Raw genomic sequence first — 16,518 nt, forward strand, 5'->3', positions numbered from 1 at the left:
TTTCTTCTGTACAAAACAGGATAGCTGCCTAATGACAGATGTGTGAGAACTAACCATACCAATGAAACACAATGGCTGAAAACGCTACCAGGCATTGACTGGATGGATGTTCAGTGCAAACTTCTTTGTGATTGAATTCCATCTGAAAGCTAATTTTCCTTCTTAGAAATCAATCTCAAGATGGAAATGAATAACAAAGCAAGATTTCACATGCTAAACTCTCCTCCACAGGCAACTTCTCAGAATGAGACCGCCAGGAATAAAGAGTACTGGGAATTAAAAAAAAAAAAAAAAAGAGTACTGGGAATAAACAAAACCCGGAATGACTATCTAGAACACAGGTTCAAGGTCTTGCATGCAGAAACCTAAACTACCACCAGGTGGCAGAAAACCACAGACTTCGACTTGCTGCTGCTCCAAATGTACAGTCCAGAAATGTCGGGAGACAGACAATGAAGTTGTCTGAAGTTTCAAATATACTCATTTTATTTAATACAATTAAAATGATCAATATGTTAACATGTACATACTTTTTATCACAGAACAATAAATCTAGTCTTCTTTTAAGGGCCAATAATGCTCACACCTGTGATCTTTTATGATTTTTTGATGTGGACCATTTTTAAGTCTTTGCTGAATCTGTTACAATATTGCTTCTGTTTTACGTTTTGGTTTTTGGCCCCAAAACATGTTCTCTGGCCAGGGATCAAGCCCACACACCCTGCACTGGAAGGCGCAGTCTTTCCCACTGGCCACCCGGGAATGCCTCATCTGTGATACCTTCAGTGTCCCCAAATGGGTTTCTTCCGTTTCTGTCCACAAATATTTTATTGTCGCATCGTTCATCTGTCTTCCTTTTATGCAAAAAGCTATTACGCGTCAGACTATGGTCTCTAAAAACCACCTCCTTTTGGAAGGAATCCAGTTGCTTGGAGAAACGGCTGGTTCCAGGTCTGGGGTGGAAAATGCGCGGGCTGCACAAGGCCAGGGCAAGAAGGCTGGCACGGCCTCGGGTTAGGGTCGTGTCAAAGGGCCTGGGAGCCCACTGAAGAGGCTCCCCTAGGCCGAAGATGGGGTTGTTTGAGCCTCGACATAGGTAATAAATACAAGAGATCACAGCATATCAAGCATATTTAAACCCAAGAGTTTATATAATGGTAAGAAGACCCAAACCGAAAAAACCCTCGCTTGTCAGTTTTGGATATTAGAAGGAAAACCATTTATTTTTAAAAGTAGTCAATAAAGGGAGACAATGGTGTATTCATCCTGCCTCTCTGATAAAAACTATCTGTGAATAGCACGATACTGGACAGAAAGATGTACTCTGTAGCACAATTCCAGCTAATAAATGAAGGGATGATAGAATCACAGTGTTGTTCTTTTCTAACTCCTAATGAAATATCTAGGTGATAACCATCCATGACAGCAAACACTCCCCAAAGAAAACCAGGCACGACGTGCCTCCTGATGGAAGCAGATACCTCATTCTCCCTGTGAAATGTCATCCTGACTCCTCTTCTCCATGTCACCTTTCTATCTAGCTCCCAGTTCATAGCAAGCACGTCCTAACCCAGTAAAGAATTAGCGAAACCCACACTACGAGACCACGCGAGATGACAACCCAGTTTCTACACTAAGCAAAGTGTAAGATGAGAGAGAAGGTGGACACACGCAGAGGAGGGAGCAAGCAAAAGGGCCAGAGCCTAACGAGTAAGCCATAAAACAGACGAGGGACACATCAACCGAGACAAGCAAAGGAGACGGTCATTTCACAGTGTCAAGAAAGGATTAATTTTTGCGTATGATATATCCTGGCTAAGCTGGGGTTTTTTTGGAAATTTTTCTTCTGGAGACGCATATGAAACTATTCTTGATGAAATACGATGTTTGGGATGCTGCAAAACAATCCAGGGGAAGGGGACAGTGGAGAAGCAGCGAATATACATGAACAAAACAAGGCTGGGCAGGAGCTGATGGCTGCCGGAGGAGGGTGAGTGCGGGTCAGTGACACTCTGCTCACTACTTTTCTGTATGTTTGATCTCTTTCATAAACGAATTATACTACGTTTTCACTGTTACTTTCCTTTTTAAGTTACCCAGTGACAGAAATCCACTTTCCGAGGAAGACCGTATTCTATGCTGCTTCACTAACGGTAACTGCCAGGCACTCGTCTTTCGCAGGGTGGCATGTCTGGCCCATCTCTTTACAGTGGGCTATTACAGAGGCAGTCAGCAAGGCTATGCTTCCATCTCTGATAACTGCATAACCTCACAGGGAACATTCTGAAATCATGTACTACTGCTGAATGGGACGGGGACTCACCATGCACACCAGCCTGTTCTCCTGGGGCTCCTTATCCGAGAAGGCCTCCACGGACTCGTCCCCTCCGGCAATCCTCTCCCCGACGTCCCCACTGAGGCGCATCACCTCCACGTGCAGCCGGCCGGCCACCTACAGCAGTGAGAGCAAAAGAAGGCCCTTGCTCTGCATTTCGGCCTTCACCTGTTTAAGAGTCACGGAGGACAGCTCGACGATGCAACAGGCTCTAACGGTGACTCTTCCTCCAAGCACTTGGAATAATCACCGTCAAGCAGTATGCGAACACGGGCATTGAAAACACACAGACAACGCTCGCTGCTGACGGGAAATTGCTAACGACAGTTTGCTGTCGCCACCCTGGGTGTTCCTGAACTGCCCTCTGCAGGACACAAGGCACGAGGAGGGAACCAACCTCTCCCTTCTGGTTGATGATCGGCACGGCGTACTGCAACTTCACATCATAGAAGAGGGACTCCAGGAAGACGTTGGCCACCCCGATGAGACTGTGGTTTTCCTGCTCGTCATAGAATGGATCTGCACGCCTGAAGTAAGACCGTATCACCTTTGAGGAGATACGAAACACGCAACTTCAGAAGATCACTTAAAACAGAAGAATTCAACCCATCACTTTTTGATACAGTCTGATAACTTAGATGAAGTGCAGCCCTGTGTTATACATGCAGACATACATGCATGCATGCACACACGCACACGCACACGCACACACACACACACACACACTCATTCCCACTTAGAATGACGGTCAGCACCCTTCATGCATGAGACAGCGATACCAATAACACCTCATTACTTCATCATTTCTTTTCCCTTATGAGGAAGCCTTGCCGTGAAAATAGACCAAACACACACTGACTATAAACACAGCAGAGTGAATAAAACCAGTCTTCATGTCTCATTCACATCTATTCTGCTTGTTCCCACCAAGACATTAGACACGATGCTGTTAATGAGAGGTGACCTCTTTACAGAAGCATGGTTTATGTTTTATTATTTGTTGGTAATATGGTTTCATTTCTGAGCTGAAACAGGAGAGGAGTACAAAAGAAATTAAGAAAAAAATGCCACCTAACTATAAGAAGTCATTTTTATTAACAAACACTCTTCCCTGGTGGCACAGAGGTTAAAGTGTCTGCCTGCAATGTGGGAGACCCAGGTTTGATCCCTGGGTCGGGAAGATCCCCTGGAGAAGGAAATGGCAACCCACTCCAGTATTCTTGCCTGGAAAATCCCATGGATGGAGGAGCTTGGTGGGCTACAGTCCACGGGTCGCAAGGAGTCGGACACGACTGAGCAACTTCACTTTCACTTTCTTTTACAAAACAAGAGGCTAAGGAAATGAACAACTCTATGGGGCACTGAGACCAGCAGCATTGAAAATATACTAATAATTCATATTTCTATTTTAAATAGATATAAGTTCATGGCTGACCTAAAGGAGCAGACCTACAATTTGAGGGGAGAGTTCCAGAATTCAGATCTACAGCACCTACTTTAAGATCAAATCGAGGAAACCAGAATTGAAAGAGACACATGTACCCCAATGTTCATCGCAGCACTGTTTATAATAGCCAGGACATGGAAACAACCTAGATGTCCATCAGCAGATGAATGGATAAGAAAGCTGTGGTACATATACACAATGGAGTATTACTCAGCCGTTAAAAGAATTCATTTGAATCAGTTCTGATGAGATGGATGAAACTGAGCCGATTATACAGAGTGAAGTATACTAACACATATATATGGAATTTAGGAAGATGGCAATGACGACCCTGTATGCAAGACAGGAAAAGAGACACAGATGCAAAAAAGATCAAATCGTGTTCAAAAAATGTTCCTCACAGTATAAATATTAAGGCACCACGGATGTTCGATTAAAAATACAGATGTCGTAGGTTTATTATTTGCAAGGTTAAATGTGCTGAGAAAAGGGAAAAGAGATAAGACAGCCTCTGTCCTAAATAAAACCATGGGACTCAAAAATGCATAATATGAACAGAAGCCAGAAAGAACACAGAGGATTCTACTAGAAATCCAGACACCACCAATGAGGAGAAAACAAAAGAGGATGCCAGAAAAATAGGTTATTAAAATTCTTGACTGGCTAAATAATTTTCAGGATTAAAATAAATATTTTATTTATAAAACTGTATTTTGGAAAACTGAACAGTTCTTCCCTAAAATGGATAAGACTCATCCCTGCATGGTTCCTTCTGTGACGATCAGCTCAGTAATTTTTGTCAAATAACCTACCGGGGTGTCTTCTTCACATTCCTTCCACTCCTGATAAAGGTCTCTCATATCCAGTAACCTGTTGTCCAGTTTTTCCAAAGACCAGATCTGCTTCCCTTTTCCTTTTCTTCTCACCTGGATGGCAGGTTCACTGAGGAGAGAGCCTCGCTGGGAAGAGAGTGAGAATGACTTAGTGAGACACAGAGGCAACTGGCACAACAAGGGCATCAACCCCGACGTCCTCCTAATACACCCTCCGGTCAAAGGTCAGCAGCAACATGGGCATCAACCCCGACATCCTCCTAATACACCCTCCGGTCAAAGGTCAGCAGCAACATGGGCATCAACCCCGACATCCTCCTAAAACACCCTCCGGTCAAAGGTCAGCAGCAACATGGGCATCAACCCCGACATCCTCCTAATACACCCACCGGTCAAACGTCAGCAGCTGAACCGGAAACCGTATCGTTCTCTAACCTGTTCAGTGAGAAACTTTCCAGAAATCTTACAAGCTGAATATAATCCTTTCTCTCTAACTGCAGTCAAATTTTAAGAATAAATATAAGTTTAAATCCCAGAAAAGTAGACCACATTTAACGGAAAGTCAAAAATGTCTTAACTGGGGGACTTCCCTGGGGGTCCGGTGGTTAGGACTCTGTGCTTCCACTGAGGGGACGTGAGTTCGATCCCTGGTGGAGGAACCAAGACCCCTCACTCCATGAGGTGTGGCCCAAAACAGAAGTGTCTTAATCAGACCATCAGATGACCAAAGAGAGCCAGTGGGGAGGAAGAGGGTCCTAAGCAGTGAATGAGAAGGGCAAGTTTTCTGGAAGGAATGGTTAAGAATCTTTCAAAAGTTTGAATGACAGTTTTTTTGAACGGCTAGTATCTTAATGCAGTACCAAACACAAGTGATTACAAGAGTAAATTGTGAAAAGTGTCCTGTTTACTCATCTGCACGCAACAAATGATACCAACTGCCAAATACACAGAGTTTGGATTCATTATTAAAAAGTTAAAGGGCTTCCTAGGTAGCTCACCAGGGAACATCTGGTAAAGAATCCACCTCCAGTGCAGGAGATACAGGCTCGGTCTCTGATTTGGGAAGATCCCACGTGCCGTGAAGCAGCTGAGCCCGTGCACCACAACTAGGGAGCCTGACTCTGCAACAAGAGCAGGCGCTGCAGCGAGAGACCCTCACGCTGCAATCAGCTGAGCCCGTGCACCACAGCTACGGAGCCTGAGCTCTGCTACAAGAGAAGGCACTGCGGCGAGAGGCCCTCACGCTGCAATCAGCTGAGCCCGTGCACCACAGCTACAGAGCCTGAGCTCTGCCACAAGAAGGCACTGCGGCGAGAGGCCCTCACGCTGCAACCAGAGAGCAGTCTCAGCTGACTGCAAGTAGAGAAAAGCTGTGCAGCGACAAGGACAGCCGAACAGCCACAACAGCCAAAAACAGATGAACAAACAGAAAATATTTTAAAACCAAAATGGAAAAGTACAGAACCAGCTAGAGATGCTGGTTGTATGCAATATTGTGAACACACTACATGACACTGAACTGTTCCCGTTAAAACATTGACTTGATGCTATGTGAACGTCATCTCAGAAAAAAAGAAACGGTACTCCGTGAATTTTCCCAGCTTAGAAAAGCAACATGCTTTTTTAAAAATATAATACGGTTCTACTGCTTTTTAAAATATTTATTAATTTATCTGGCTGTACTGGCTCTTTGTTGTGGTATGACAGATCTCTAGTTGAGGCATGTGGGATCTAGTTCCCTAACCAAGGTTTGAACCCCGGGCCCCCTGCACTCGGAGCGTGGAATCTTAGCCACCAGACCATCAGGGTAGTCCCAACAATGTGCTTTTATGTAGGAAAAAAGTTTAAACTTCTGGAATTCACAGAGCGGAAAGTAAACATGCCTCTGTATATCTCCCCCAGAGAGATGGATCTAGCAGATCACTAATCAATTGAGATTTATTAGAATTTTTAAAAAACTCTTCTGTCTGCTTAGAACTTTAGAGAATTTTGACACTCAATGTTGCCTTAACATCTGGCCTATTATTAGTTCCAAAGAAACAGAATTTACATAATGAAGAAAGGATTTTAGAACCGTGAAGTTCAAGAATTACCAAACTCTCACATATGGTAAAGGCCCTTCTACCTTATATTCAGCCAGCTAGGGAATGAATATCTGAATACAAAATCCTACCTAATCCACCAAAAATTATGTACTAACATGATCGAGAACTGTAAAAAGAAACCCACGTAAGAAAGATACATCTGAATGGCAAGGAGAGGAGATCTTGCTGGAAGGACTGATACTGAACTGAAACTCCAACACTCTGGCCACCTGCTGCGAAGAACCAATTCATTAGAAAAGACCCTGATGCTGGGAAAGATTGAAGGCGGAAGGACAAAGGGATGACAGAAGATGAGATGGCATCACCAACGCGATGGACATGAGTATGAGTAGGGTCTGGGAGTCGGTGGTAGACAGGGAGGCCTGGCGTGCTGCAGTCCATGGGGTCGCAGAGTCGGGCACGACTGAGCGACTGAACTGAACTTCCCCCCTACTTTTATTAGACTTCTTACATTATACAAAAAAACATTTTGTGATCTTGAATATTTACATGAAACTAGTGAACAGTTTTGCCATGCATGCCCTCTACTGACAAGTGGAAGGCGACATTCTGCAGTACAGGTAGAGTGAACACTTGGGCAGGGTAGGGAAGGATGGCGGAGGAGAAGGAAGGGAAGAACCACCGAATCTGCTGCCAAGGCGCCAGACCTGAGCTCCGCCTCTGGGCTGGGAAGGTCCTCCGGAGAAGGAGAGGGCAACCCATGCGGGTGTCCTGGCCTGAGAAATCCCACGGACAAAGGAGCCTGGTGGGCTACAGTCCCTGGGATCGCAAAGGGTCAGACATGACTCGGTGACTCAACATCATAAACAAAACCAAATCTGTGACCCTGGACACTCGCATGAGCCACTAGTGAACATTTTTTCCATGCCATCTATTGACAAGTAGAAGATAACATTCTACTGGTAAAGTGCGGAGGTCAGTGTGAGTCGCTCAGTCGCAGCCGGCTCTTTGCAACCCCATGGACTGGACTAGGGCCCACCAGGCTCCTCTGTCCTTGGAATTCTCCACACAGGAATACTGAAGCGGGTTGCCGTTTCCTTCTCTGGGGGATCTTCCCGACCCAGGGATCGAACCAGCATCAGGAAAGACTTCTCAGAAATTAACTTAAACAAACCTGAAACTAGGAGTTAAGTAAAAGAAATTGCTACAGGGACTTCCCTGGTGGTCTAGTGGTTGAGAATTTTCCTTCCAAGGCAGGGGACATGGGTTCAATCTCTGGTCAAGGGACTAAGATCCCACATGTCCCAGGACAACTAAGTCCCCAAGCCACAACCAGAGAGACTCGCCCACCACAACAAAGACCCAGCACAGCCAAATTTTAAAAGAAAAAAAAAAAAAAGAAGTTGGCAGAGCTGGGGATGGGAGTGGAAGAGGATGTTTCTAGTAGATAAAACCATTTATGCACAAAGAGAAGTATATGGAAGTAATTGTGTTCAAGAGAGGCAGACAGGTCCCAACCACCTAGACTGTGGATGATAGCGGGGGGATGAGGGCAAGCTCCCCGCTCCCAGGGTTTAAACAGCCCTGGTGAAACAGGGAGCTGTTTTATACAACGGTATCTTTGGTCGTTTCATTGACAGCAGCCTCACCTTCCTGTTGGCGTCGAGGCTGGAGGCAGGAATCTGGAGGGTCACTTTATACTCTGTTCGTTTATCCAGCTCTTCCGCGATGTAACTGGCTTCTCTCACCAGCAGATTGGCTTTCACAATTTGCTCCCTCAGCCTCATCAGGCTGTTATTCAGCATTGCTTCTCTTTAAAATAAAACGGGGAGGGGATAACCATTAGAGCCACACATGGAAATATTACATAGCACAGAAAACACGGATGCCAAACTGCGCACCAAGCTTCACAACTGTCTTTTGCACACAGGGAATACATCAGCGGCACTGCCCTGTGCATGCACCCAAATGTGGGCCACGTTACAAGTGCTGGCACACGCTCCAGAGGCTGGCTTGGCAAACTTGACTGTGTATACAAATCACCTGGGAATCTTGAGAAACTGAAGACTTTGACTAAATATATTTGTATCCTCAGTCCCTGAGTCCAACTCTTTGCAACTCCATGGACTGACTGTAGCCCATCAGGCTCCTCTGTCCATGTGATTTCCCAGGCAAGAAAACTAGAGTGGGTTGCTATTTTCTTCTCCAGGGGATCTTCCTGACCCACAGATCGAACCCACATTTCCTGCGTTGGTAGATGGGTTATTTACCGGTGACCCACTTGGAAAGCCTGTATCTGGGGTGGGAGACCTGAAATGCTACATTTCTGTCAATCTCCAGGTGACAGAGATGCTGCCTGTCTGCCAACCAAACCCTGAAGAGCAGGAGGTTAGTTAAGTCCACTCTGTAACCATGGCGAAGACATTCAGCGCAATGCTCATCAGCCCATATAAAGATCAAACTTGCAATCTGAATCTTACTGGCACCATGCTTTACCTACCTGATCTATCACCTCTCTTTCTGTCCTTTTTTAAAAAACCATCTACCCATGCCTCAGAACCTAAAGTATAATACAACGATAAAGTATAACTTCTGAGTACACACACCGGTTTATTCAAATCCAAAAGCTATTTATACCCACTGAAAATGAGGTGGCACCTCAGAGGGGTGGCTTTAAATACTTCAATATAAATGGGTAATTCCCCCTTTATGTCCCCCCAAAAAGGGGGCAAAAAAAGACAAGGTCAAGTGGTTCTTAGCTGTAACACTTACAGTATAATTCATGCTTAAATTAACATGTTTAAATTAACGTACATTTTCCCTCTGTACATTATGCAGGTGGGTTAAAGGTGACGGGAAGCAAGGGCCCTACCATCCACCTACCTCTCTTCCGTCCACTGCCGCAGTCGCTGCTGAGCGCTGGGAGAGTGGAAAGAAAACCTGTCTGAACTACGACAGTTCTGTTTCTCGGGGGACAGCCGTCTCCGGAGCTGCTCCAGCTCATGTTCATACATGAGCCTCTGGCGCTCCAACGCAGACCGTTTCTCCTCTTCATGCTGCTGTTCCAGGCTGTTCAGTATTGACTGCATGGGATCTAAACAAGGTTGTTGTTTTTTTTTTAAGGCAAATAACAAACAAAAGGCTAACCGCACAACACAATGTACATCAAATGCTGCTCTATACTGTTGTTCGTCACAAACAATAATAATAATGTGAGTTGTTAATTTTTTTTAATTGGAGCATAACTGCTTTACGATGTTGTGCTAGTTTCTGCTGTGCAACAGTGTGAATCAGTCACAAGCATACATATCCCCTCACTCTTGAGCCTGGCTCAAAACTGGGTCATCTGTAGAGGTGCGGATGAAGCCGGATCCTGTCATCGAGAGTGAGGTCAGCCAGAAAGAGAAAAACCAGTAACGCAAGATTCTTAAAGACAGTTAGCTTTCCCGACTCCCAGTTGCTAACCGTGTTATCTATTCTGTCAGATACTTGCTAAACTATCTTCTGTACAGAAGAAGCAGGTCTACACATAACCTAAGAGAGAGGCAACGCCCCAGAAATCCACTACAATAAGCAGCCAGGGACAGTCAAGCCTCAGACCTGAGAAGTTCTACCAACGAGAACCGTTTGACGTGGCTGATATATCAGGGCAGAAAGACTAAGCTTTTACAATACACTTAGGCCAAAGCCACAAAAGAAGAGTACAGAGGAACAACATGAAGATGTCTTTTTGCTAATGTTTAAAAAGCGTCCAGTGTAAATGCCTCTAACCGGCCCAGCAACTCTGAAAGGCTCTAAGAAGCGAAAGCGGTCTGCTCACCGTTACTGCCCAGCGCCTTCATAGTCACCTCCATCTGGGCGTACTCGAAATTGAAGTTGATCTCACTGGACACCTCGCTGGACGAGTCTCCGTCAACATCCAGCTGCTCAGAACTGGTGTCGTTCTTCACGGATACGTCTGGCTCCTCATCGTCTCGATCTGCTTTCTTTTTCTTTTTAGGCAAATTAAGTCTTGAGAGGAAAAAAATATTATCTTTTAAAGAAAGATATGCATTTGTTCATTCCAGTCATTAAATAGTGGCAGCTGCTAGATGCCAAGGGGATACTATAAACAGAAGGCAACTGCTCGGTTGGTAAAAGAATCCGCCTGCAATGCAGGAGACCTGGGTTCAATCCCTGGGTTGGGAAGATCCCCTGGAGAAGAAAGCCACTACCCACTCCAATATTCTGACCTGGAAAATTCCATCGACTGTATAGTCCATGGGGTCACAAAGAGTCAGACACGACTGACTTTCACTTTTCACTACACTCAGAAGTTCATATTTCAGTAGTAGAAATAAAACACACAGACACATGTGCCAATAAAAAAAAGTAAAAAAGCTAGCTTAAAATGCCACATGCATAAAACGAAGATCATAGCATCCAGTCCCATCACTTCATGGCAAATAGAAGGGGAAAAAGTGGAAACAGTGACAGATTTTATGTTCTTGGGCTCCAAAATCACTACGGACAGTGACTGCAGCCATGAAAATAAAGACGCTTGCTCCCTCCAAGAAAAGCTACGACAAACCTAGACTGCGTATTAAAAGGCAAAGATATCACTTTGCCGACAACAGTCCATACAGTCAAAGCTATGGTTTTTCCAGAAGTCATGTACGGATGCAAGAGTTGGACCATAAAGAAGGCTGAGTGATGAAGAACTGATGCTTTTGTACTTTGGTGCTGGAGAATCTCGAGAGTCCCTTAGACTGCAACGAGATCCGACCAGTCCATCCTAAAGGAAATCGGCCCTGGATATTCATTGGAAGGACTGATGCTGAAGCTCCAGTACTTTGGCCGCCTGTTGTGAAGAGCCAACTCACTGGAAAAGACCCTGATGCTGGAAAAGACTGACGGCAAATGGAGAAGGGGGTGACAAAGGATGAGATGTTTAGATAGCATCACCAACTCAATGGACATGAATCTGAGCAAACTCCAGGAGACAGTGGGGGACAGAGGAGCCTGGTGTGCTGTAGCCTATGGGGTCACAGAATCAGACACAACTTAGTGACTGAACAATAACCTCACAGTCAAATAGGAGAGGAAGGGATGAAAGAATAGGAACTCATGGGAACTGAGCCTTAAGGGGTAAAGAGAAAGCAGGGCGTTAGGACAGAGGCAAAATGGAAACCCTCACAGCCTCTGGAGAAATGATAACTAAAACATAGAGACATACAAAATCTGTACAGCAAAAGTTGTGAGAGAGAATGATAGAAAAATCAACCTAATCCAAACTATGAAGGCTCTGTACACTAAGCCAAGCAATCTATGCTTGATTTAATTTGAGAAGAAAAAGATAAACAACATTTTCCACACACTCTGTAACCCTCTACTCTCTCAGAAATAATCACGATAGCAGCTGGCCCACCAGCAAAGGACCGAGCTGGATATCTGAAACACAAGCGCCAGTGACAGGAAGGGGAAGAGACCAAGACTTAAGTTTTATCCTCTATCCAGCCCGCTGGTCCTCACCAGCACAACAGCAGTTTTGTATGGGAAAAGATGTCCGGTTCCAGCTCAGACTTTCTCAGCCTCCCTTGCAGCTGAGAGGCAAATTCTAGTAAGTGAGGGGTCAGAGGAAGGTCACTGGGGACTCCAGGGAGACTCCTGCTTCTTCTGCTCAGGATAGTCAAGGCGAGTCCCACCACCCCTCAACCTCGCCTTCTTCGGGGTGTCTGAGGGCTGCTTTGATGCTTCCCTGTGGTCCTCTTTAGGCCACAGGGAAGAGGCAAGACAATGCCAAGACTTCTGCCCTGACTCTTTCGAGAGCCTGACCCAATGCCAATAACCATCCTCCTTGGGGGTTCCCATTTTGTCAGAGAAAGGAACTGTGTAACCCAGAGTCAAATCTGCCATTGGATGCAGCTGAGAGTATTCCTAAATAAAACATGAGGCTCCTTTCAGACAAGGAAACTAAAACCACTACTTTTCAAAAATAAAAAAAATAAGCATGTCAAAAAAATAATTAATGAATTCTTAGGCCAGATGGCAAAACAATCATCTTCCATTGGGAAATAAAATTTAAAAATGTGTAACTGAATCAGTATTTCTCCTGAGCCCACTGTTCACGTGTCCCTCAGGCTCAAGCCGTACAGGAAACAAGCCTGTGTATACTGAATAAATGTCAATATACATGTGTGCACAAAACAACACATATATTTATGGCATTAAGTTTACTTTTTAACGTACAGTCCTCTGCTACAGAGCACCTCCCTCTGTAAGAGCATGACCGTCGTACCTGAAGAAGTGGTTGTTCCCCCACAGTATCCTGTCCCCGTGGTGCAGCTGAACAGGACTGGATACAGAGGAGCCATTTACAAATGTTCTGCGGAGAGAAGAGGCCAAACATGTGAACAATGATTATCACATCCTCTCCTTCAATTTCTCCAATACAGGAAAAGCAAAATAACCAATTCCCCCAAAATAAAGCGCCCTTGGAGAATTCATTTTTTAATTTCCTTCTTTGCTGATTTACCTAAGATGCCTATGGTACCAAGCGCTGTAGATTATTAACCTCTATTTTTCAAAATTCTAAATTTGTTATACAGCATATTAAGGAGTAAATACGGAACCACTGCAGCTGATGATACAGAGACAGTGGCAGGGTACACGACAGCTGGAGCAAGCATGTCCAATCTACACAGACAGAAAAAGCCCATCAACTAACTAAACTCAGAACTACCTACAGGGGCAGTAATAAGAAATGGGATCTGCTCAATTCTTAAACTTCCCATAGCACAGAAAAATGCCCATATCCTATCAATACAGAAGAGTTGTAAGATCCACTGGACTGCTCGCCCTGACAATGGAGTTCAACACAGAAACGGTGGGTAGAAGATTATCAAGGGAAAACTTCAGAGGGTTGGGAACTAAATAGAAAACCACATATACCACTATAAGGCTGGCATTACAGGAATATCTCTGTCGTCACGTCTCTCCCCCTGAATGACTCACCTGCTTAGAGGATAAAGGTCTTTAACTTGACATTAAAGGCCGTGCAAAAGGAAACCCTCTTAATCTCCTTCTTTCCCTGTTCCAGTGAATTCTCAACTCCAGAAAAATCAAAAATGGGGGGAGGGTGTTACGCTCTGTCCCCTGAACAATGATTTTCCTTTCCTCCAAAGTGAGGGCTGTCCCACTGCTATAACCGGGAAGAGGGCTCCTGCTCCTCTTCATCCCCCTGAGTCTCAACTCAGTTTGATTCCTCAAAAAGCTGTTTGACTTGTCCAAAGCCCGGTTTGATTTCCACTTCCTCGGTCACTCCAGCCTATATTACCGTAAAATCTTTAAATTCCTAGTGCATTCATCTGGCTTTGTACAGACAGTTATTTTTAACGTACACGCACAGACACAGAACCTTACTCTGCATCTAGACTCCGCTCACCACATGGGCTTGTGACAGCTTTTGAACATTGGCTCCTGCTGTGCTGGGCCCCCGCTGCTGCGAGGGCTTTCTCTGGTTGTGGTGGGCAGGGACTACTCTGTTCTGTGTGTGGGCTTCTCCTCGGGGCGGCTTCTCTTGCTGAGGAGCACAGGCTCCAGGGTGAGGGCTTCGGCAGGTGCAGCATGGGGACTCAGCAGTTGCACCTCCCAGACTCTAGAGCACAGGCTCAGTGGCTGTGGCACACAGGCTCGGCTGCCACGAGGGATGTGGAATCTTCCCAGACCAGGGATCGAACCTGTGTCTCCTGCATTGGCAGGTGGATTCTCTACCACTGAGCTACCAGGAAAGCTACATGTGGGCTTTAAACACTAAAGGCAATTGGTCTCTATGTTCCTATAGTCTGATTTATTCAAAGCATGAGCTCAAAAAATAGGGTTTTGACAAGAGGGGGCCTACTGAAATTAGCAGATTTTAGCCTGTATAACACAAATTCCTTAAATACAGTGAGGAGTTTAATTAAAGGCAAACACATATACAGGCTTATTTTCTAAAGCTCCAGCATTTAATAAATAAAAGCATGACTATAATAACAGTTCTCAAAGTGCGGTCTGCAGGAGGTCCCAAAGATCAAATTTACTTGTGTAACAACACTAACCTGCCATTTTCCACTGCGTTGTCATTTGTGTTGGCAGAGAATAAAACTATTGGTGTTTTTGCACAAATCAAGGCAATGGCATCAAACCCTTATTAGCAGCCACTGGGTTACTCACTGCTGTGCATTCACAGTTTTTAAAAATGTTTCATTAGAAAAGGTTCCTGATGAAGGAGTAAAAATCAACTGTACTCCAACAAAAATTTTTTTAATTAAAAAGTAAAAGTAAATTTATGAAGATAAAATTTTTAAATTACTACTTTCGGTAAATCTTGACCCTTGAGTAGTACACAACTTCTTAAAACATTCGCGGTGACGACACGAGAAGCATACGAAGTGCCGTGCTGAAGCATACCAAAGTATGACAACTGTCCCGAGCAAGGACGCACACAAAGTGATTTTCTGGCACATTTTCTTGAAAATGAACAAAGGCAGCCTGTCACTTTGACCACAGGAATTGACAGTATTTGTTGTCAAGCTTTCAAGTGAAAATTAAGAGTTTCGGGAAATTTGTGTCGATGTCCTCCAACCAAAGACCACCAGGAACACTCCCGTAGTTGAGACAGTTAGGTTTATCACTCATACCAAGGGAGAAGTCACCACAGGAAGCCTGGGGGTGTCAGCAAAGGGAAAATGGGGATGGGGGGTGTTGCTGCAAGGAATGGGCTTCAGCAGGACAACCTAGGCAATGGTCTGAGGAGGTGGGAGTCCTGTATATATTGGATGCTGTCGGAGAGCAGGACTAATTCTATGGTTGGGTTTGTCAAAAATCTTATTCACAGAGGGAGACGAAGATGAAGTTGTAATTGGTAAAGAAACAGTCACTCACATTGGCTGAGAGAAGGTGTCTGGTATTTTGGGTGTGGCATAGTGACCGTGGGCTTCCCAGGGGACTCTAGTGATAAAGAATCTGCCTGCCAATGCAGGGGACGCAAAAAGACGCGAGCTCAGTCCCTGGGTCAGAAAGATCCCCTGCAGGAAGAAATGGCAACCTGCTCTAGTATTCTTGCCTAGAAAATTCTATGAACAAGAGGAACCTGGAGGGATATAGTCCATGGGGTCGCAAAGAGAGAGACATGACTGAGCGAGCACACGGTGACCTTGGTTTTTGTCTCTGCTGAGACAAAATTATTATATGACCTGTTTCATCTTATTCTGTCACAGCCTCAGAGTAACCTTCCCTGGGGTTGGTGTCTGTGAGATTATTTAATGGGAGAATAGCATGCCTGTGCCAAGCCAGGTTACGCTCTTTTTTTTCTTCCTCATTTGCATCCTTCACCATGAGCTTGATAGCTTCCAAACATTTAAAGACTTTATGGGTGAAATCAGTGATGATATTAACGATTTTTTTATATGATGATGAATCAGCATTCAGAAGATCAGTATATCAACTAACCATCACGTATAATAGTTATATAGACAGTTACACAACAGGACAATAACAGTCTTAAAGCTGAAGGGGACAAACCGACAGATACTTAGTCTGTATAATGTTATGCCTTTTCGTCACTTATTAAGCACTTATATTATTAGCCTGGTGCATGGCTTCAATAGTGTTCAACCCCATGGACTATATAGCCCACCAGGCTCCTCTATCCATGGAATTTTTCAGGCAAGAATACTGGAGTAGGTTGCCGTTTCGTCCTCTAATATTAGTCTGACATTACGTGATAAGGGTAGAAAACCAAAAAACAAAGGTCCTCGTCCTCAAAGGACCCCCAGGCCCATGTGGTAACAGCGGCGAGCAGCTCACAAGAACACCGCATGAAGTGCTAACGGGACA

General features: G+C 44.8%; 1 protein-coding gene across 3 annotated transcripts in view; it reads right to left on the reverse strand.

Annotated features, from left to right (window-relative positions):
- The window catches only part of KIF13B (kinesin family member 13B), a 205,515-nt gene that overhangs the window by 75,663 nt on the left and 113,334 nt on the right, over positions 1-16,518 (reverse strand). For all 3 annotated transcript variants that reach the window (XM_042243543.2, XM_027964609.3, XM_027964610.3), the window contains exons 15-21: positions 12,938-13,024; positions 10,481-10,671; positions 9,544-9,754; positions 8,310-8,472; positions 4,595-4,741; positions 2,733-2,882; positions 2,324-2,452 (exon numbers count right to left, since the gene is read on the reverse strand). In XM_042243543.2, coding sequence (XP_042099477.2) covers positions 2,324-2,452; positions 2,733-2,882; positions 4,595-4,741; positions 8,310-8,472; positions 9,544-9,754; positions 10,481-10,671; positions 12,938-13,024 — 1,078 coding nt within the window. The remainder of the gene's footprint in view (positions 1-2,323; positions 2,453-2,732; positions 2,883-4,594; positions 4,742-8,309; positions 8,473-9,543; positions 9,755-10,480; positions 10,672-12,937; positions 13,025-16,518) is intronic.

This window comes from Ovis aries, chromosome 2, assembly GCF_016772045.2.
Source record: "Ovis aries strain OAR_USU_Benz2616 breed Rambouillet chromosome 2, ARS-UI_Ramb_v3.0, whole genome shotgun sequence".
In the NCBI taxonomy this organism is placed as follows: domain Eukaryota; kingdom Metazoa; phylum Chordata; class Mammalia; order Artiodactyla; family Bovidae; genus Ovis; species Ovis aries.